General features: G+C 39.3%; 3 protein-coding genes and 2 non-coding genes across 7 annotated transcripts; all 5 read right to left on the bottom strand.

Moving 5' to 3' along the window:
* Window positions 1-647: 647 nt before the first annotated feature.
* On the bottom strand, window positions 648-762 carry LOC127139224 (U5 spliceosomal RNA). Its single transcript, XR_007809249.1, has one exon. It is a non-coding gene; the product is annotated as a U5 spliceosomal RNA (small nuclear RNA).
* Window positions 763-1,572: 810 nt separating this feature from the next.
* LOC127139225 (U5 spliceosomal RNA) lies at window positions 1,573-1,687 on the bottom strand. Its single transcript, XR_007809250.1, has one exon. It is a non-coding gene; the product is annotated as a U5 spliceosomal RNA (small nuclear RNA).
* A 1,346-nt stretch (window positions 1,688-3,033) lies between these two features.
* LOC108876231 (alpha-N-acetylgalactosaminide alpha-2,6-sialyltransferase 2-like) lies at window positions 3,034-13,406 on the bottom strand. The gene is given in 9 exon segments (XM_018665604.2): window positions 3,034-4,671; window positions 4,914-5,013; window positions 5,761-5,844; window positions 8,377-8,481; window positions 8,551-8,712; window positions 10,806-10,968; window positions 12,206-12,368; window positions 12,771-13,071; window positions 13,189-13,406. Coding segments are annotated over 9 exon segments (1,416 nt in total). The 5' UTR covers window positions 13,290-13,406; the 3' UTR covers window positions 3,034-4,434.
* A 78-nt stretch (window positions 13,407-13,484) lies between these two features.
* On the bottom strand, window positions 13,485-18,913 carry LOC108876263 (matrix-remodeling-associated protein 7). Of its 3 annotated transcripts, XM_018665652.2 has the most exons (5): window positions 18,411-18,907; window positions 16,508-16,621; window positions 16,375-16,408; window positions 16,148-16,256; window positions 13,485-14,261 (listed from the first exon to the last, which is right to left on the bottom strand). In XM_018665652.2, the coding sequence occupies exons 1-5, from the start codon at window positions 18,684-18,686 to the stop codon at window positions 14,147-14,149; spliced, it is 648 nt and encodes a 215-aa protein (XP_018521168.1). In that variant the 5' UTR covers window positions 18,687-18,907; the 3' UTR covers window positions 13,485-14,146. The 3 variants fall into 3 exon arrangements, with proteins under 3 accessions (XP_018521168.1, XP_018521159.1, XP_018521177.1); XM_018665643.2 differs by having other exon boundaries at window positions 16,375-16,621; window positions 18,411-18,913; XM_018665661.2 differs by lacking the exon at window positions 16,508-16,621 and having other exon boundaries at window positions 18,411-18,903.
* An 805-nt stretch (window positions 18,914-19,718) lies between these two features.
* On the bottom strand, window positions 19,719-23,223 carry srsf2a (serine and arginine rich splicing factor 2a). The gene is given in 3 exon segments (XM_051066541.1): window positions 19,719-22,127; window positions 22,670-22,932; window positions 22,934-23,223. Coding segments are annotated over 3 exon segments (687 nt in total). The 5' UTR covers window positions 23,027-23,223; the 3' UTR covers window positions 19,719-21,796.
* Window positions 23,224-23,227: the final 4 nt, after the last annotated feature.

Raw genomic sequence — 23,227 nt, 5'->3', positions numbered from 1 at the left:
ATACAAAGGGGCTTGTTTGACTATCAGTAAAACTAATCAAAACACTGTAATAAACTCATTGTGTTTCAGGAGTTATTACTTTAGAAACGTAAGGAATTACAAGCATCTTAGCCTGATAATGCTTTATATGAATTATATTGTACAACTGTACAATAAAAAAAAAAAGACATCCTCAGTGTCATGAGCAGATGATGATGATGAACCTGCAGCTGATTCATTCTGTGGCTGAAGGCAGCACTGCTTCATTTGTCAGCAAGTATCTGTAGTATAAGCTGAGTGTATCCACCAGTGTTTTCTGATGGCAGACTAATAAAAATAACAGCATTTACGAGTAAACAAACGAATTAAAATACTCTATGACACGCCATGTCATTGATCAAACTTCTAAACCAATCAGCTGTTAGATCAGGTGAGCGCCAGGTGTTTCACATCACGCCATTAGGTCTCACAGCAGCTTCGATCTCGTGGGGTTGTCGCTGCCACGATTTCATTAAGTCAGAGCAAGGTGGCATGATTGCGAGCTCAAAAGTAACCTCGCGCGTTGCGTCGTAAGAATATCAACGCGATAGTGTGTTGCTATAACATATTAGCTCAAAGACGAACCCTTTTTAAGCTTCTGGTTTAACTTCTCTTTCACAGTTAAAGGAAGCTCCGCTGGACGCAGAGCATCAAAAAATTGGGTAAAACTCTTATTGTTCCTCTCCACGGAAATCTTTAGTAAAAGGCGAAAGATTTATACGATCTGAAGAGAAACAAGAGTGTACTGGTCCTTCAATCGCAAACGCAGATCGAGCAGGTTGGCGAAAACACCGTTTTCAGTCATGGTTCACTGAAAAAAAAAAACTTGGGTAAAAAAACAAACCTAAGCCACATCACGAGCAAAGAAAGTAACGCACAAAGACATGAATACTGGAGAAATGTAACATTTGTACGTTTATTTTGCATGGTTTAGCCCTTTATACTACGGCGCAAGGCATGATGGGATTTGGGTTTAAACTTCCACATGCACCGCTGCGCTGTCAAATACATCATTTCCTGCTGCGTTCATGTCCACGGGTTTGAATACACACACACACACACACACACACAATGAGATGTGTCATCTCGTTGTCGTAGGACAGGCACACATACAAAACATATGTAATATAAGCAATAATAAAATTATGAAACAAAATTTAATTCACTATAATTAAATTGTAAATATAATTAAAAATAGGTTTTATCTGTGACATAAACATCACACAAGACAATGACAGTGAAGTATTTCCGCTGTGCAAAGTATAGCCTCTTGAAAAAAAAAAGTCATTTCAATTAATGTATAATTTAAATTACCGAGAAACAACTAGAAGGCAGAGATAAGATAAAGGTATTAACACCAACCAAACTAGATCTGCTAATGTGTAGAGATCCAGCACAGCTTTGAAAAGCTTAAATGGTTTTCCACAGAGGACCATCTCTGAGGAATACATACTGAGCCCAGTCATGCAAGTAGCAGCTTGCAGTTAGCGTTAAAAGCTTGTTTTGATTCACTTGCAGTTAAAAAGTTACAGCTTTGTTTTCAACAATGAAGAAAGCCCCGCAGTTTAGCAGGGCATCAAAAAATTAAAATGAACTCTTGTTGTTCCTCTCCACGGAAATCTTTAGTAAAAGGCGAAAGATTTATACGATCTGAAGAGAAACAAGAGCAATATCGTTTTCGAAGGAAGGCGGCTGACCACTTTAGCGGGGACACGTACTTCACTGCTGGTGTCCTGTTAATGTCACTGAATAATAGATAATAAAGAACTGACTTGTGTCGCGGACGTAGCCTTGCGGATGGATGTAAACTTTGCACTGGTTTACTTTGGGACTTTAAACGTATATTTATATATATGCATACTGCATAATGTAAAGTAAATCTGTTCTGTTTCAGGGTTTCACGTTTTGGCGCAAAGCATGATGGGAGTAAAGGGTTTCGTTTGAGAGGGTCTTGGACTTAACCGCTTTGTTTTCAAATCTGTACATACAACAGCTGCAAAAGTTACCGAGGGAAACTATTCATGATTTATGTGCTAAAATAAATCATATTTGTCGCTTAGTGAGACGGCAGACACACACACACACACACACACACACACACACACACAGTCGGAACAACGACCCCCTGTGGTAAGAGCCGCAGACAACTACTGCTGAGGTGTTATATCACTGGGTAAAATAAAATAAATAAAACAAACAGTAAAAACAAGTGCTTCTGGTGAGGGATATCATGGATTTCTAATGAGCTACAGCCGCTTAAAACAAAATGTGTTTCCATGAGGAGCACATTTATCACGGTGGTGCAGGGAGTACTCAGATCCTTTTATAAAAATACAAATACTGTATAACAATATCAGAAAGAGTTTAAAATAAATACACAAGGACTTAAAGTAGTGACCAGTCCATAGTGGGCCAATAATATCCAACAGCAAAAATGCATATTTAATCTTTATACTCTGCTGCATTTGGTTTTGCACCCTTATGTATATATATATATATATATATATATATATATATATATATATATATATATATATATATATATATATATATATAATTTAAATTTATTTTATTATTATTATTATTATTTATATATATATATATATATATATATATATATATATATATATATATTTAAATTAATGTACATGATATATTTTCAAGAAAATGTTACAAGAAAATAAGTGTAGAAAACCCTTTTAATCAGAGTAGCATAATAATAATAATAGTTACTAAAAGTTTTAAACACCATTTCAATTGGAAAACTGACACAGAAAAACCCCTGCATGAATTTTGAGCTACAACATCTTTTGTTTGAAGTGAATAATGAATAACTTCATTCAATTATTAAAAAGTCAAATCAACAATGAAACAAATACAATACATAAAACAACTCTGAGACTGAGACTTTGAGCAGCCTACTCTTCACGTGGAAACAAACTGTCCGTGATCTGTTTCCATAACACCAACACTGAATAAACCCATCCCACTACCACACGGCGCACAGAGACAATGGAGAGTTTTCTGTTCAGTTTAATCTACAGACATGTTTGGTCAAATAGCCAAAACAAAATGCGGGCTTGTTTTTTTAATCTTCCTCATTCCCGCCTACATGTATTGACACATGCAGATTAAGATCCTGACTAAGCAGACTGAATAACCTGTCTGAAACTGGGGTTACAGGGTTAAAGCACCTTGTTAGTACAGTTGCAATATATGCTATAGACCTGTATGTAATTTCAAGAATTTCACATGGCTTGTTCTTCAATTTTTGCACACCTATACAATTCGATAAATCACTATGCCGAATTTGAACTAATGCCAACCTGGTACTGAATTAAATCATTATTGTTATTTTGTTATTGACGCAGTCTGTAAAGCTTTGCCTCTAATATTATTATTATTACTACTAATATTTCTGCACTAACATAAGACATCTGGAATATATCTGCAACAACGGTGAGCAGTATTCTTACATTTTAACCTTAACAGTATCCTGAATCAGATTCTGTGCTATAAACAAGAGGAGATAGACAAAGCAGCACTTTCATAAATGCTGACATTACTTGTTTGTAATTAACTCTAAAACTGCAACACTGAAAATGTCCATAATGTAAGCTAAACCCATAAATGATCTGCTACAGCATTTTCATCTTTACATGTTAGTATTTACAACCTAAAGACTTGTCCTTCCTTTTATTCAATGGCCTCTTGAATAATAATAATGCCTTCTATAAATCCTATTCTCATGATGGTTATAATGTGCATTATTTATTGAAACAGTTTTCCCTGAGGTGGTGTTAAATTGCATCAAGTATATTTGTTATTAGTATATTGTCCATCCCATCTATATCAACAAGGGTCCAGTCAATATTAGAATATCTATATCCTCCTGAGACCCGGCCCATTCATTTATGTCCTTTATAATGGACATTTTGTTCACCTTTATCTTTCTTAAGTATTTGGAGTTACCCTTCCAAGCCAAAGATATAATCTGCGCCTTTTTTCTTGTTTTCTAAATTTAGTTCTATTTTCACACAGATATCGTCCTGTTGTCCTCTACAATGGACATACTGTGAAATTAAAATAAAAAATATATTTAAAAAAATTTAAATTGTAAGGTGTTTTTTTTGGCCCAAATAGATAGGAAATCACAAAAACAGAAATTGTAAGACACTTTTTCCCTTGGTTCTCAGGAGGATATTGTGCAAGGAAAAACATCTATCTATCAAATCTATCAATATAAGTTTTTCTCTTCAGTTAGTTGGCATGTTGATTTCCACTGTCGCAGCAGGACTGGAGGAAAAAAGGAACAAACTGGAAGTCACACACCGTCACATTGTCCAAGGAAAGTAAACCGCTTTGTTTTTTTGTTTTTTTTGGTTTGTTTGTTTTTTTGCTTCTAGTAAAATGACCTTAGTTCTTGATGCCATTCTCTGTCTGTAAGTGTGGCTTTGGCTTTTCTGTCCCTGTTTCTGAGTCAAGTCTTTGATATAGTTTTATTATTTTAGCATCATGTAGTTTTTTCCATGTTTTCATCTCCAGGATGTAGTCGTGGTTGATGTAGAAAATAACACTGGTTTTAGCATGTCTCTCCAAATAGTAGTTGGGGTATTTCGTGTAGTTCTCAGTCATGAATCCATATGCATTCACCTGAGAACAGGGAGAGTTGGGAAATAGTCAAACAAAATAAGAAACTGAATAAAACACAATGTGCTTATTTTATTTCTTTCTGAGAGGCAGATGAAAATACTCTCTCAGCAAGTAAGACGTCAAGAATTGATCTTATCTAGAGTTAAGTGACTCATTTTTATTTTCCACTACAGACTTAATGTTCATAGAGGTGTAGATACGTGTAGATGGCATGGAGACAAGCTTAAATAATATTAACTTACTGTGTCACAGGTGTGCAGAGCCAGGAAGAGAGCAAACGCCCCATTGGTTGGTCTCACTATTGCCCAGAATCTAGCATTCAGATTAGGAGACTTCAAGAACCTGTGGGTAATAATTATGTGCCAATGAATATAAACATGCAATAAAAATATAGTCTTTTCTTAAAGATACAAAATAAGTACAGCCTCCAAAGTGACCATAAAGTTCTTCTTCTACTTCTTTATCGAGGGTAGTCAATGACCTGAGAATTTGTCTTCATTTTAATGAACGCAAATGATACACAACTGTGTATGTCTGTTTCGCCAGTTCTTAGCATGCTCATATTACCTGTTTCTGTGATTATATGGACAAGTTAATTTTTTTTACTTGAACTAAATGAGCAGAAAAGTGATTAGATCAAAGCAGAAAGAAAGAAGCTGCAGTCAAATTTCTCTGGCAAAACAAATCATGGCACAGATCATGTATAAATAATGGTCAACCACCCTGAGTCCAGTTCTGCTCAAGGTTTCTGCCTCTTATGGTGGAATTTGTTGGGTCTCTCTCTGTAAATATCATATTTTAAAGAGTGTGGTCTAGACCTGCTCTATATGAAAAGTGCCTTGAGATTACTTTTGTTGTGATTTGGCGCTATATAAATAAAATTGAATTGAATTGAATTGAATTGAAGTTACTTTTACTTGTTGCTATGTGTTTATTATTACTTTTGTTTGTGTTTAACATTATTTTTAATCCTGTGTTGTGAAACAATTTTGGATGTATTTTTGCATGAAATGTGTTATCATTATTATAATAAACCATAAAAAGCTAATAATAAAAAAAGTTTGGGTAGGATTGTGAGAGGAGGTTGACCTGTTTCGTACGTATCTGAGGAAGTCCTGGTGTAGAACGTAGAAGCGGCTCTCGTTGTACTGCCCACTATAGTATGTCCTTGGCCTGGAGGGGTTAAAATACAAAAGTTAATCATGATAATTGAATGACATGATGAGCCTTGAAAGTTCTTGTCTATATAAACAGTAAAACGTCTCTGCTGGAGCATGAGGCAAACAGGATTACCAGTGCATGCTCCTCTACCCAGCGCCAACTTCTACACTGTCACTGTCAACTCTCACAAATACTGTGGATCCACAGTATTTGCAAATATTAATATTAATATTAGTATTAGCAAATACATGTGAACCCAGCACTGATTTACAGTAAATATGTCCTTGTGTTTTCTGATAATACTGATACTTACCGACCTTAGGGGCCTTCCAAGACTTTCAACACTAATTGCATTCCATCAAGACTAAACAAGTCCAAGCAAGAATGTATGAAGACACTTTGACACATACAGTTTCTGTTGTACTCACTATTCCGGGCACAATGATATCTAACCTGACATTAGTGATTCATTTGAATGTAGATTACTAAATTCATGTCACGCGTGAGATCAGCCAACCCAGTTTTTTTGCTTGTGAGCTGTGATATGAAGCACAGATGAGTCTGGTTTCTTTTAAAACACTGTTTGATTAGAATTCAGTATCTCACAAGATGAAAGCAGAGTTTCGACATTCTTATTTCCTCCACAAGTAATCACCTCACAGCTTCTTAGATTCATCTGTAAAACTTTCCAGAAACTTTCCATGGAAAGTTAAGATAGGAAATTTTGGAAATATTAAATTAGAAATTAGAATTAAATTTTAAAAAATTGGGGTAATTTGTACAAACTGTATCATATCCAAACGTAAATATAAACATTTTTGTCATAATCAGACATGCCTGGAAATTAATACAAATTTTTTAAATTGACATTTTTGACTCATGAGTTTAAGTTGAATCAATTTTTTCATTGAACAACAATAACAATAAAAAACATGTATTTTGAAAGAAATAAATGCTGTTAGCTAGTTTAGATTTAGCATATCTGATTTAGCAGCTAGCTAGCTACTGTATAAACACATTTTAATTTATTTTTTGGTTAAACTTTAATATCACAGATCAAATATATCTACCCCAGCAATATCATAACAAAAGTGCCAGTGCATGTCAAATTAACAAAGTGTTCTGGATGATTCAGGAATACATCCTCTGCTATTAATGATTTGACATTTTGAAAGTTTGGAGTAATACATAACAATAATATGTGAACAAAATATAAATCATGCCACAATAAAAATAAATCTGTCAGCTGTGTTTGCCTGTGTCTTTCATCTCAGATTTCATTTCCAGCAGCATGTAATAGCTTTTGTTGCCTGGCTGTGGGTTGGCTGCTCCTCTACCCAGCGCCAACTTCTACACTGAAACTATCACAAATACTGTGGCTAGCAAATACATGTGAACCCCTTGGAATAATCTGGTTTTCTGCTTTAATTGGGCATAAATGTGATCTGATCCTCATCTCAGTCACAAGTTAAGACAAATTCAATGTGCTTATGCTAAAAATGCAAACAAGTCTAATCTTTTGTTTCTTTATTGAACACACCAATTGAACATTGACAAGGCTAGTGAAAAGGGTGAGTTAGTCCTTGACATTTGGCAGCAATAAACTCAAACAAGCATTTCCAACAGCTGTGAATCACACCACCACAAGAAGCAACAGAACTAAACTGTTTCATTTATAGATGGTTTATCTGTCTTTGGACCGATCAATGTCTTAACTCTTGGACTTTATAACCCTTTCCAGCTTTATGCGAATCAACTAGTTTTGATTGCAAGTATTTATAGATCTCCTTTTTACATGGTACGGTTCAAATCAGCAGATTCGTCTGATTTTCTAACTCCTAGCTTCTGTTGATGTTATTAGCCGAGGGGTTCACATGCTTTTTCCAACCCACACTAGGAATGTTTGAATGGATTATTAATTTTGATATTAATATTAGTAATAAAGTTATAAATAAATGCAGTTACCCCCTATGGGTTTGCTTACTATTTCTTGCCACTGTATATTAAAGCTGGAGACAAATGACTTGAGAGATGAACAATATGATAGACCTGTTCTTGAAATAATAACAAATCACCAAACTTACAAGAAGACACTGTGGGTTGTAGTGTTTCACTAAGTATACTGTATGATAAACTGACTTAATTAAAATTGCCTGATTTTAGAAGGGAGTTTGTGACTCTGCTGACAACTCAACAGGGGAGACAAGGACTATATACAGTATACACACTGGGATGATTAGTAACAAGACGCAGGTGGGGATGAAAAAGGAGGAGAATGAGACAAGACAGGAAGTAAAAGCAGCGCTGATGAGACAGGACAAGACTTAAAAAAGGAAAGAGATAACAATAAAACCACAAAATCAGAAACAAAGAAGAAAATGACAAAACCAGAGCAACACAGGAACCTAGAAACACAAGCGAAAATACTAATTTACAACAGAAACTAAGACACGAAGAGTAACTCTGGAGATGAACCATGACTATGTTTCAGCACTGGACTACAGTAAATATGTTCTTGTGCTCTCTGATAATACTGATACTTACCGCTTGTTTTTATAGGGGCCTTCAGCGATCCTTTCTCCTTTGAGAAGACCCTTGAGCCAGTTGAAATCCCTCATCCCCTCTGGAATCAGCACAGTATTTTATATTCTGCCAAAAGGAAGTGGAGGACAGATGAATGTATATGTGTGGAGGGTATAAACTGTCACATTATTAAACCATTGTTGCTTGAATTTCAATACCTCGTCATGAGGGGCAGATTTGTATCCGTACTTCCTGAATACATAAAGTGATGTAGTGATGGCGTGGGCTGTGTGAACGTACACTGATGTTCTGGAACCTACGTCCTCCTCATAACCTGTGATGGCTGCACCGTTCATCCTGCCACACACAGAGATCCAACAAGTCAAAGTCAGGCTTTCATAAATCAACATGTGGTTGAAATGTACACACATTCATGTTGTCAGAGATCTTAAGATCTTAGTGACTTATAGCAACCCCTGGACTAGAATTTAGTAGAGCCTCACAGAGTCATTAGCATGACTGTAGATTCAATGGTAGAGACATATAGAGATGTTTGGTTAGACAAAAAGGATCTTACTCTACAATAAAAAGGTCTGTTTCTGTTGGAATTCTACTGATAATGCTGTCATTTAAAATAACAGTCTGAGCCTGTCAGTGGCAACATCAAGCACTTAAGTGGATTTACTTTGACATGGACAATTGTTCATTGGATTATATCGCAGAGGCTGTTCACTGTGGCTGGGTACACTGTAAAAAGAATGTATACAATACAGAAAAGCCTAGTGCAACCCTAACCCTAACCTACCTCTAAACTCTGTTCAAACATGAAGCACAATATACACAGGAACGGCTGGAAAACAGCCAAAGTATTCCTGGAATGGTAACATCTTGAAGTCCAGTCTCAGTCTGTCCATCCATTATCTATACTGCTTATCTGTAAGGGTCACAGGGAGGCAGGAGCCTATCCCAGCTGACATTGGGCGAGAGGCGGGGTACACCCTGGACAGATCGACAGTCCATCACAGGACCAACATATATAGACAAACAACCATTCACACTCACATTCACACCTACAGGCAATTTAGAGTCACCAATTAACCTGCATGTCTTTGTATTGTCGGAGGAAGCCGGACATGCAAACTCCACATGGAAAAGCCCTGGGTGAACTGAGGTTCGAACCTGTAACCTTTCTTGCTGTGAGGTGACACTGCTAATGGTGCTAACCGCCGTGCTGACCACTGTACCACCGAACCGCCTCCAACCTCAATCTAAAATCCTAAATTGTTGTTCACCCAAAATCACTGTGTAAACAGACGGAGTTTGAAAAAACAGGAAGAAATTTTGCAATGCCATGATGTTCCCAGCTGATAAAAGCCAATCCACACAGACCCAAGACTGTTTTGACAATCTTTACATGTGGGTCAATGGTTGTGTGTTTTATATTGGCCTTAAATTACTATTGAGATTAGTTTTTACTTAGATATTTAAATATTTCTCTGTTAATTAATCCTTGTTGATTCGAAGTCATAAAACAATAAAAAAAAAGTCCAGAATGGCTGAATACTTATAGACTCTATAAATAAAAGATAAAGGTGACTCAGTTTTGGATGATGGTGAACACAAGTGACCACAAAGAACTCTTCTTACTGTGTACTAGAGAAGAAAACAAAAGGTTTAAAGATGTTTTGTTTAACCACCATGGAGGCTGCATGTGCAATGAAAATAATTTATACCTCGAGGACAGCAGGGTTTGACAGTTTGACTTCTGTGCACAAACCTGTCACAATGGCTTCCTCATTTAAACATAAAGCAAACCAATATACAGTATGTACACTGATCAGCCACAACATAAAAACCACTGACAGGTGAAGTGATTAACATTTAATGTCAAGACAAAAAATAATCCAAGATCCTGGAACTGTTCCTGTGTTGACTGAATAGACTTTACTCTGCTTGCCACTGTCTTAGCATAATCAAAACTGTGACAGTTGTGATGGATTCATTGTGCAGAATTTACACAAGTTTATAAATGGCTCAGTGGATCTGCACAATGCATCTGGATTACGATAGAGTTTTAAAATACCCTATACGCTCCATTGTTTCAAATAACTGAAACATTTAAGATAACAGTAGAAGGATATGATGTGAAATATTGTTACTGGTGGTATAAACGCCATCTTTTAGTTTACAATTGATGTAGCTTATTAATTAGCATACACAAATATCCTCACGGGATCCACACCATAGTTAAATATTGCCCTGGCAAACATAGTGTAGGGCAAGTACTCCTAACAATTGTCACTGGATGGCTGTGAAGCAAAAAGCTAACACCAGGCACAGTCATATTTGATCTTAAAATCCACCTGTCACGTCATTCAGGAACCTTACAGCCCTTCAGGTGCGGGATTCACAAACACAATTGCCAGGTTTGTTCTCTCTCTCTTTCTTACCGAAAAATGTAGTCGTGCGAATCGATCTCTTTCCCCATTTTAGAGCCATTGAGGATCCCCCCATTGCCCACCACAGCACAGCGCACACAGCCACCACTGCCTGGTTTTGGAGGGAGCAAAGGCTCCTTTGGCTTTGGGATCAACTTCACTGAAGCCATCACATCTGCAAACCAAGAATACAGAATAGAATAGACTTTATAGTATATATTGTAGTATAATAGTTTTCTTCTCTGGAGTTGGTAGAGACCAAAAACAGAGCAAAAAGAGAGAGAATACTGGACTTGACTCCAAGTGAATGATAATGCTGCATAACTGTATGTTATAATCTTCACCATAGATTTAAATAATAGGTGACTGTTTTTGTGTCTGTGCACTAACTGATAATTTGACTATGTAACATGTTGCCCTCCACCTCACCCCACTCCAAAATCAGGAAACTTCACATGCAAATGAATTCTGTGGAAGCATCATGTGCACATACATGCAATGCTGTAGAAGCATGATGTAATATTAAGGTCAAAATATGGTGCTTGTTTTTCAAACTTTTTAAACTTTAAACCTGAAGAAATTTATCACCTCATAAAGTTGCCCATAGTTGTTTCTTTACACATCCAACATTAGCTTACCTTTGCAGTTATAAAATGAATAAATTTAGTCCAATATTCGCTTTTCTAATCTCATCTTAAAAACCACTTCTACAGAATATCTTCTCTGAACTAACACTTTTTCTCCTTGGCTTTTTCCAAGCTTTATGTATATTTTATTTCTTTCATTGTGATTTTCATATCTGTTTTATTTTTTTTTCTTTTTATCTCAAGCAGCTGTCTTGCAGTGATGTATATCCCATAAACCCTCCGTGGCTGCCAAGTGCTCCACTGTGATTACCACCTGTTGCCATTTGGTGCCAGGCAGTAGAATACAGTAGGATTTAAGAACCAAGACAGTAAAGTTGCAGGGCAGAGAAAAACAAGGCTTAAAGATGCTTTTAAAACTGTGTATAGCTGAGGAGAACTATAGTTGGGTGGAAATTTGCTCCCTTTCACATTACACACAGTCATCTAATTTATTGTTACTATAAAGATATTTATTAGATTTAAATAAAATTTCTACCTAGGAAGAAGTTGACAGAGCTAGAAAAATCACAGCATCATTTTACCATTTTCTCATTGTTCATCAAGAGTTAAAAAAGATATACCAAAACTTGTCATCTGCCTCAGTGAGTCACATTTTTACTTGTGGGTAGGTTGTAGTTGACAATACCCAGAAGAAGGAAGAAGTAGAGAAAAGCAATGAGACTGGTAAATGTCCACTGCCCAGAAACCACACAAAGTAATTATTTAACATGGTTTCAACACACCCGTGCATTGGTATCATGCAAACAATAACACAGAAACACCTACCGTTGTACTTGTACTCCATGAAACCGAAAGGATTGTTAAAATGTGAGAGTCGGTTCCACTCGCTCATGTTCATATTATCTTTGTGCAGGAACAAGCAAATATTGGGGAGGAATGCCTTCTTGAAGCTCTCATCTTGAGAGTTTCGCAGAGACTGGGCACAGGTCTGAGAATGTAGAATAAAATATTAAATAGGGAATAATTGTAATAGGAAAATAAACAATAAAAAATAGGAAATTTGATTTAGTCAGAGTTTGTCTAAAACAACTGATTTAGTGAATGTCTCACACAGATGAATAAACAGCAGGTAAATCAAGGTGACAGAACTGAACAGGTGATTTGAGCAGGTGGGGGAATGTAAGTCACACAAATGGAATAGAATTGATTGTAATCAAAGGCAGTGATACTGTGAAACAATGAAGGGAAAAAGCAAACAGAAAATACATGCAGGTCACACCAAAGGCGCACATCACAACACGAGGCTGTGCAGACATCAGCCAAGTTTACCTAATCCTAGAAAGTGACTAATTTAACTCATCTCTGCCCTGTCTTGTCAAAACATGCTTACTGTCTGTCTGGGTGGGGCGTCCTGGTTATAAACATCTTCAAAATCCCACTGGGGAAGCTTCTCAAAGTCCTTTTTGGAGAGTGGAGGCATGGGAGTCTCAGGCACAGGTGGAGGTCCATGTATGGTGGTTTTCACTTGATCAGGTTTTAGCTTTGTTACTGATTTTATTCCGAGGGACTCGTGAATTTTTTTGATAACCACATCAGGCACCAGAGTCCAGTTTCCTCTTTTATACCATAATGTAACATTATCATCAAACAACCAGTCGTCATCACTGTGTCCTCCTGAGAGAGCAGTCCAGCTAAATTGGAAATTTGACAAAAGAGCAAAAGATGCAACACGTTAAGAATCAGCCAAGACATTTCCTTAAAGAAAAATCCTCAGTGTTAGTGTAGACAAAATACAAATACAAACTTACCTCAAGTTTTCTGACAAATATGCCCAGGATAAAATGAAAAGTAAAATGCTGACTGAAATCAGAAACAACAAAGAAAAAATCCCAGGGGTTTGGAAAGCCATCCCTGTGAAATGGAGTCTTTACTGTTCAATTAAAAGCAGACAAGTGTTTGCTTTTCCTCATGGAATTTGTGCCCAGGTATCAAAGCTACCTTGAGTATTTGACATCCTGTCACAAAGAGCTAGTGGGGCAGGGCTATGGAACAGTGCACTGATAGAGAGAGACACAATGAAACCACTCACACACACGCGCAGACATTCACGTTAGTGCATAATGTGGTTTATTACGCAACAAAGGGGAAGATATGCAGAGCTAACTTGGCAAGGATTCATACCTGTTACAGATAAAAGTTAAACATAAGACAAAGATGGAATTGAATTATTAAAAAAAGTTTTGTAATAAATTAACATTTGTTTTTATTATAATATAAAACTAAAGCATAACAATAGTCCTTTATCTCTTTTGGTCCTTATTTGCAAATTGGTAGCTAGACACTCCCTTCTGCTCTGGGTGGGGAAAGGTCCTGCTGTTTTTGGTGCCTTTGGTCTTCATGTGGACTGCACTTTGGATGACAAGTAATACAAACTGGCCTGAACAACAGCCTTGAAGTAGTTGTCATACAGTGGCCAGACTCCCCTGAGACAAACTCACACTTAACCACGCATTTGCTCCTTTTTCAGGCTTAAAGACAGACTGTAGTTTGAATGGAACAATGTCACAAAAAAAAAGCAGCACAAGAAAACAAAAATCAGTATGTTATGTTAAATTACAAGTGAGAAGAGCTGCTGACTCGGTGGTACAGCTGTGCTGAATACTGTGAACTGGTTTATTGAAGAATAGGGGCACTGGACGGGTTCTTCAGTAGCCCTCACAGTCAGAGGGTGCAATGCAACACAAAGAGCTGAGTCAGGGAGGAGTCTCAGATGGAGTAAAGCCTTAGCTGCTCCTCCATGTCTCCCTCCGACACCTCCCCAAACGTCTCCTTGTTGTCTTTCAGCAGCTGGAAGATGGCTGCCAGCTGCTCTCTCTGCACCCTGGGAAAAACAAATAATCAAAGAAATAGAGGTAAATAAAAAAAAAATCCTGCACCCTGTTGATCATTTGTAGAAAGTTTATGAACTATCAAAACATCTGACAAACAGCACCGGCACTGAAAAAAGGCGTCCACACAAGTTTGTATAACAATGCTCGGTGGTAAGTCAGTCCCCTCACAAAAAAAGTCGTATTTGACAGACAGGTACAGGAGCGGCATCGCCCTCCTCATCTGTCTTCCAACCACAACGTTAATAAGTATTTCTCAAAATGTCAACACTTTTCCTTTAAGTGTGGATGTAAGAGCACAGTATAGTGTTTGATCAAAGGTGCGTTTGCTCTTTCACAGTCGTCAGTGTCACATATTGAGAGGTGAAAAAGTGACTTGGAAAATTATCATCTCTGTCGCAATTGTAATGTTACTGCTAAAAGACAAGGGAGACACAAGAGGACGGACATGACAAAGGGAAAGGGAGAACTTGTGATAAACTCAGAGACAAGACTGATAAAATATAATCATTCACATCTATGCAGAAAAATGTCCAGTAAATAAATGCCGTATATTCTGTATTTAATAACTAATGATTTTATCTCCTTTGACAGACACAATACCTACTCTCCTCCTATTCAAAGATATATCTGGACCTTCACTCTCTCCATTCACATGTGACTGAGTAGTTTTTGAGTCTACTCCTTTGCCAGCAGTGAGGTCCCAGTGTTGTGTTACAATGCCTCCACCATGTGGCTGAACGGCAGAGAATCCTCAGAGGATTAACTAACACTTATCTGTCAGAGGGGACGACTGGAGACACAATCAACGCCTGCTGTGACACCTGAGAATCACACATCTAATGTGGAATAATGGGGCAGTGGAAGGTGGGTTACGTGGGATCAGGTGAGCAACACCAGACAGGTGACAGCAGTCGCTTCATGGCCACTTGAGGATAAAGAGCTGATGAGGCCAAAACTGTAAAATGAAAATTGGCCTGGAAAAACAGCACTGAGGTAGTTTTCGTGCAATGGCCAGAAAGTGACTCCCCAGGGACAAACAGGTGAGAATAACTCATACTTTACCACGTATTTGCTCCTTTTTCAGGCTCACAGACAGTTAAAGTCTGTGTTGAAGAATATCCTGCAATGATAATACAGAGAATGTATACTTGGCTTGAATTACTCCTGTGGTGCTTAGCCATCCAACACTTTTGAGTCTCGTGTCATTCATCCTTGCAGCTAATACCTGGCAGAGACTCAATCTGGCCTTACTCGGTCTAGCCTAAAGCCGAGGGGTGATACAGCAGCTAAACCTGGAAGGAGCTCTGAGTGAAAAGCCCACATCAGACAAACACACGTGAAGGCAGCGTACAGAAGGTGAGAGGGAGGAAGAAGAGGAGTCGACACTGGACAGAAGGCAGGACAGACATGTGGAAACAAGAGGAACTTCATGTAGAAATTGTCAGGAATTAATGAAAACAGTAAATCCTTGGTAAAGAGTTTTTGCCAAAGCATCTTTTGTTCTGTTTTGGGGTATTTTGGCAGAGCAGAAGGACATTTAGCTAATTAGGAAACACAGTAACCAAAAGTAATGGTGTCCAACTCTGGGAATTTATAACATGTGCGTACCACCTTTTAATAAGGCACCTTTTATAAAGGGTTTATAAGCTCTTTTAATAAGGCACCTTATAAAGGGTTTATAAGCTCTGATTAATCATTTTTAATTCCTCATAGATCAGTTATATTCCATTGTTAAGAACAACTGTTAGGTTTTCCTTTTTTTTTAAAATAGTTCTTCAATTCACTGGAGAGACCACAGTGACAAAGAGCTTAAAGACCCCTTATATAAAGGGTGTCCTATCAGAAAGCTGCCTCCATCTTCGTAGTTTTTGCTGACCTCTGCTCCTCCTCCAGCTCCTCTTTGGACATCATCATTTGCAAGTGGTGGGATCTCGCCTTTCCAGGGACGTACTTCAAGGAGTCGTTTGCGTTTGATTCCACCTTATCTGATCAAATGGAATAAACTGTGGTTAAAATTTGACACCAAGCCTTTATTTAAAGAAAAAAGTGTATATATTTGAATATTTAACTCACAACTCTTTCAAAATGGGTAAAAGTGCTCACCATTGATCCCTGGGCTCTCTGTGGCTCCTTCAGTCTGGGGGTGAGAGAAAGCACACTTTAGGAGTTCCTTATCAGAGAGCCCAATGAATGACCTACGGCCCCTCCCTGATGAAGCCTCGGATGACGAGTCTACCTCTAAGCTCATATGCCTAGATCCAGGCCTGGGGATGGACAGGCTGGATGTGGAGGAGGAGTGCTCAACTGGTGTTGCCAGTTCTTCAGTGTGAGGTTGGGGATGTGCCTCCTCCTGTCAGAGAATTAAGGGGTCAGACGACGGGCAACACACCATCATTTTGCACAGGTTTCCTTCCCGGATAATGAACTTTTTACCTCTTGGGTATCTGTGTGTGTACGTCAGGCTGGAGTAGAAACTGCTGTACAGATATTTAGTTAGCAAATAAATCAGTTTAACTCCTTCTGTTACCTGTGTTAATCACCCCTCCTGGATGCTGATGTTACTGATGGAAAAGCCAAGGATATACTTTGTTACCGGTCCTCTGTCCTCATCCCGTTTTGTCCAACATGATGACCCTCTACTCTAAGTTCACTGCCATCCTGCCAGTTTCCATTACTGTCTGCCTTTTCAAAATAAGAGCACAGCCATGGTCCTTCTATGCATCTATACTGACTTAGACTAAAAGACACAACAGGAAACAGTTATGGCAGATTTATGCTGTTGATGTCCTCCCACTGTTGCCCTCTCTATCCATTATTTTGGTGAGATGAGTGGGATGTTGGCTACTAGAAACGTCCACAGAGGTGAGCGGCAGCTACATTTAAGCTACTTAAGTACTGTGCTTAGGGACACTTTCGAGGTACTTGTAGTTTACTTGAGTATTAGCATTTAACACTATGTTACTTCTATTCCATTACATTTTAGAGGGCAGTATTGTACTTTTTTTTAACTACATTTGTTTGACAGCTACAGTGAGTGTTTACTTTGCAAACTAAGATTAGGGCTACAGCTGACAATCATTTTCATTATTGATTATCTTCTTCAAAATGGAATCTTTTCTTTTCGTCTTCAAAATGATTGCAAATAGTGAAGCATCTCCATTGTAGGTGATGGCGAAAGTCAGACTTACAAAACATCTAATGAGCTTATTAAATATGATGCACTGCTATAGATTAAATTAGCCAGCTGAACACAAACACTTAAAATTATTGCCACCTCAATGAACTACAACATTAATGATTCTTGTGTGTTGATGCATCAGTGATATGAAGAAACAGTACTCACAGAGCAAAATAAGTGATTTATATATTTTTTTCACTTCATGTACTTCATGTAGTAAAAGTATATTGTAAGTGAAATATTATTACTTTTACAGAATAAAGCATCTGAATACCTCCTCCACCACTGTGTAAATACTTTTCTCAGGTACTGGTACTTTACTCAAATATTTCAGTAGATTCACATGGAAGAATTTCTATTTGTTGTCCAAATATTGTAGTTTTCAACTCAGTAAATTGATCATACAAATGCAATTTTCCATTTACTCACATTATGTCATTATATTACCTTCTCTCTCACTCTTTTTTTTTGAATGTTTGTTTCATTACACTGCAGATAATTCAACCTTTAAGGTGTATTTTTCCATTATACCATCCACCACTGCGTAAGCACAATTATAAGGTAGTTATACTTTTATTCAAATGTGGTGTTTGAGTATAGTTGGTGGGTGAATTTCAATTCTTCTTGAACATTCTTTACTTTTCTTTTCACTAAATATATCATGCAGCTGCAACAAGTTTCTAGTTTGCAGAAAAACTATCATTATACCACTTTTTCTTTTCTTTCCTCTCTCGTCTACTTATTTATGTTGATGCCTGGTTACAAAACATTGCAGTTAATTCTGGATCATATGCGCAAGTAAAGGATTTGAGTGCTTCTTCCACCTCTGGCCGCACATGTAAACATTATCTGAGTGGGAGGGATAGTCAGATTAAGAGACTTACGTAATGAAACACCGTTTTGCAGCTCTAACAACAAAACAAATCGGGACTCTCGGTGTGTCAGATTAAAGACGACTTACTGACTGTACAGATTTCACCACATCCCAGTGGTCGTGTGAGCTCCCGCTGATCTCACACCAGTCGTCCACTGCCTTCTTCTTCTCCTCGGGTACATGGCCGTTCTGCTTCGGCCCCGACTTCTCTAATCCCCCGGCCGCACCGTCCCCTCGGTGTCTGAAATAACTCCGCGCGTTTGCAAAGTCGACTGAGGGCGAAGAGCCGTTAAACAGCGACGTCGCGACCACAATAGCGAGAAGCGTGAAAATAATAGCTGATAATGCAAAAGTTAGATCCATGTTTGTAGGAGCTCGGTGGTTGATTTTTAGGGCCGTTCTTCCTCGCTGTTCCTCTTTCTGTTCACCTGAGTCAACTGCATTCACTCACTCAGCCATCCTGGTAATAATCCCCACCAAACATCAACGTTAACGAGCGGCGTTTACGGGATGTGGTACAATCTCCTGTCCGAGCTGGACGTCACATCCTCCGGGTCCGCCCCCCGCCACCGCCGTTATATCCCCAGACGGGACAGGACATGTCAGGTGGGCTGGCACGGCACGTTGCAACGTGCTCGGCTCTCTCTCTCTCTCTTTCTCTACCTTTTCCCGTTAATCCCATCAGCGGTGAATATACGACGCGAACCGGGAGACTGAAATGGTTTCTGACAGTTCCCGTGTACCGTTGAGTGCAGACTGATAAAGTCAAGCAGGGTTTACAGTCCGAGCAGGAGAAAAGGTGTTCTGGCCTGCGGACTCACCTTGCTGTCAGTCTGCACCAGGGATTTAATGACGACAATAAACGTCCAAGAGCACAAACAATGGTCGAAATGGATAACACTATGTTAGCAACACGTTTCATATTTCTATAATTACCTGCTTGTTGCCAGGTAACCGTCAAAGATGTTTCTATCCCTTAATGTCTCTGATTATATTAAATCATTTCACACAATATCGCATTTAGTGTTCATGGTAATGTAGGACAAAGGATTCTGGCAACAAGTGAACAATGTACCTTGACCTATATTTGATTTACTGGGATTAACCTATAACTGACATCCCTAGTTATATATAAATGTTTCCTTAATTTATCATCCTGGAAACATGCACACAACATAATCACAGAAAACTGTACCTCCTCAGACCTCTGACTCTCCTGAGTGTTTTAATTCAGGCTACATACAACACAATGCATCTAACAGGTGACCATACAGTTTCTACTGGTGACTGATTTATTCTCATAGAACTGCCCAAGATTTGAGGTCAAGTTCATTATGCAGTAAATACCACATTAGGGTATGTATATATGGACATGACAAAATTCACATTGGCAACTTATTTACAACAAAGATGTTTATTAGCATTCACCTGAAGCAATAACAAGACAATTGAGAGGTTCATAGAGGAATGCAATACACAAAAATTATTCATTAAGCAGTCGGAACTGCCCTTTCAACCCTTCACTAGGAGTCACACTGGACCAAATTTCAAAAAAGCGAGCAAGGCCAGTTTTCAACAGTGGAAAACCACAGAGGGAGGGGAAAGGAAAGGAGGGAGAATAAAGGGAAAAGGAAGGAGAGAATCTGTACAGCACATGGAGGGAAGGAGAGGTCACAAGACAGGAGAGGATGGATGATCTGCCACACCTGTGAGCTTACAAACCGGCAAACGGCAGCGGAGGGTCGAGCCCCGGAACAGCGCCGGGCACTCAGCACCGCAACACGCCACACCATGTCACCACCGCACTGCACCGCATCTTAACAGCTAACCAGCATTACTCAACTGCTACACAACTGCGCCTAGTGCACAAAAGATACACAAGAAAGAGGGTTAGAGTCATAGGAAAGCAACTTTAACCAGACAGAGAAAAAGAGACGTGACAGAAAAGAAAATGCTATGTTGCCGGATTATCAAGTCACAAATTAAGTTGCACTGCGATATTTTAATGTTTTGCTTTTATGTCACTGTACAGTAAGCCATTTTTCCAATAAGAGTGGTATAACAAAAATCTAACATCCGACGTGACCCTTTTCTACATCAACTCTGCAAGTAAAACTCTTTTCATATCCATCTGGAAAGAGTGCTCAACAAGGGGTTTCATTCAAAGAAATGTACTTAAAGTCAAAAAAGAATTTATTAACAAGTACAAATTCAATCAAAATTCAGAAAAAACCCAATTTAGATGGAAAAAAAAATACACCTTACAAATCCCTTTCACTTTGCTCAAATTTACAATGATGACATCAAAGTTACAGATTTTGTTTAGGTAAATTAAGTAAAATGAAACATTTAAAACATTTTAGACCAAGCTCCAATAACCTTTCAGTCTGCATTCAGTGGTAATTGTGGAGTCCACTTGCTCAATGTGAGACTCTTCCTGATGTCCTCAGCAAAGGCTCAATCATCTGAGATCTGGAAGGAAAGACAAAACCCAGTTGGCAAGAGCAAAACAAAGAGGCCATCTTAAACTCCTGCAGCTGACCTGGATATTTAAACAGTACTGGTCTGATCTTCTTCCCCCTGACACTAACATTTATCAAACTGGCTTCCATCTTCTTTTAATATACCTAACATTTCTAGTTATTTTCACATTTGTTTACACACCTTTCTTGGCCCCACACTCCCAAATACTAGCTCTAACAAGACTCTTACACTCGGGCATATTTGAAAAACAAACCTCGGGGTCGGTTCCCTTTGTGAGAGGCGGAGGAAACCACAGGCACAGGTGGGAACAGTGCTCAGTGCATCTGCCCGTGATCCCCGTGAACGTACCTCACCACACCACCTCATACACCAACTGACAGCCCGAACCACCGCCATGACGACCTGCTCCATAGCAACCACCGTTGCCTTGGTGACCTGCTCCTTTAGCAACTGCCATCGCTCTCAGCAACAGGCAGGTCACATGGGCGGGTCACACACTAACTGCTCTCACACTGCCACACCCCCATCTCCTCCTCCTCCTCCCTTTGCAAACAGGGCTCCGCAGCTTGGAGGAAAGAATTCCACATTTAGGTGAACGTTTTGAGTGAAGCACCCCCACGTCCCAACCACCCTTACCCCCTCCCTCCCATACACACTCACATCACCCCAATTTGAAATATGTGCTATGGCAGATCACATTAAGCCAATTCTCCCTGGGCGTGCCTGTGCGTGTTTTATCTTGACTGAACATACAAGCCAAGTAAAACACACACACAGCACCAGGACTGTCTACATCAGCCCCAATATAAATTTAATTTCCAAAAACATTCACGATTCTGCAGACTTTGGTGCTTGTGTGCAAATGACTGTCATGCAGCATCAAGACTGCAGAATACCACAGTGATGACTACAATCTGAGTATAACAAATAAGACAATTACTAATCCACCCTTTCCCCTGTATACCGTTCATTATGCGTCCAAGTTTGAGTTAAGACTCGGCTCCGTTGTCCTCTGGTGATTTAGGTCTACTCTTGGATTTGGACCTGGACCTCGATTTGGACCCTCTGTTGGAAGGCGGGGTTCGACTCCTTGACTTGGATCTGGAGCGGGAGCGGGACCTGGAGGGAGACTTTGACTTGCTCCGTCTGGGGGTTCTGGACTTGGACTTCGATTTAGACTTGGATCTGGACCTTGACCTGGATCTGGAGTATGAGCGGGACCTGGAGCGGCTGTAGTGGTGGCGGCTCCTGGATCGGGAACGGCTTCTGCTCCTGGAACGGCTGCGGCTACGTCTGCGGCGACGGGGGCTGGCTGAACGGCTGTGGTTACAGAGATAAATATTATAGTAACACAGCAAGCACATTACTATCTTGTTGAGCAATGACCAACTAACTGTTTAAGATCTACCTAATATCTGGCTTTTGGTTGTCAACTGGATATCTCTGGTTTTTAGATTGTTGTTTGGGCCAAACAAGACATTTGAGGATTTCATCTAAGATTTTGGAAATTTGCAGTGGGCATTTTTTAATATTTGTTGACCTTCCTTAGACCAAACGCTTAATCAGTTGACCAAGTGTATGATCTAGGTGATCTAGGTTAACTTATTATGAAAATAGTTGACTTCTGTTGCACTGTACCAAACTATACAAATACAGGCAGTACAGAGCTATAACCAGATAATGATTACCTTATGTGTACCATTAAACAGCAAGTGGTGTGAGAAATATTAATGTAAATATGATACATAGGAAAACGACCAGGAACCAACGAACTACTTTCGATTAGTGCACCATGTGCTAGTCGTTTCCTTTGCAAGATTAGGGTCCCACAGCTGAGCCAAACCTAACCAAAGCAGTATTACCTCCTGCTTCTGCGTCCGTACCCTCCATATCTGCGTGGCGGTGCACCTCTTCGGCTGTACATTGAGTCCGGTGGTCGTCCGTAGCGGGCCATCTGCACCCGAAGCTCCCGCCCGTCGAGCAGCGCGCCGTCCATAGCGTCCATGGCGTCCTCGGCGTCGCGCTTGTCGAGGAACCGCACGAAGGCGAAGCCGCGGCTCTCCTTAGTGTACCTATCCCGGGGTATATAAACATCTCCCACGCGGCCATACTTCTCAAAAACGCGGACGCAAGGTCTCCGGCGAAGTTCGATAAGTCAGGTTGTCCACTTTGAGAGAGGTCATCCCCTCAACGTCTGGCGGCGGCCTTCCGTAGCTCATTTTCTTCGTCTTCAAGCAACAGAATAGGCCAACTAAGACGTTAAACTGCTAGGTCCTACCGTTTACTAAAACGGTTGCTTTTGCTTTACAAATCTCCAGTTGGAGTATTTAACTCAAATTCTACCTTGGTTTTTGTAATTGTTTAGCTCTGGACGTTACTCCAACCGCGCGCTGCTTTCACGTGAAATGGCGGCAATAAAG

This window comes from Lates calcarifer, linkage group LG23 (assembly GCF_001640805.2).
Source record: "Lates calcarifer isolate ASB-BC8 linkage group LG23, TLL_Latcal_v3, whole genome shotgun sequence".
In the NCBI taxonomy this organism is placed as follows: Eukaryota; Metazoa; Chordata; class Actinopteri; family Centropomidae; genus Lates; species Lates calcarifer.
This window is presented reverse-complemented; position numbering and strand designations above follow the sequence as displayed.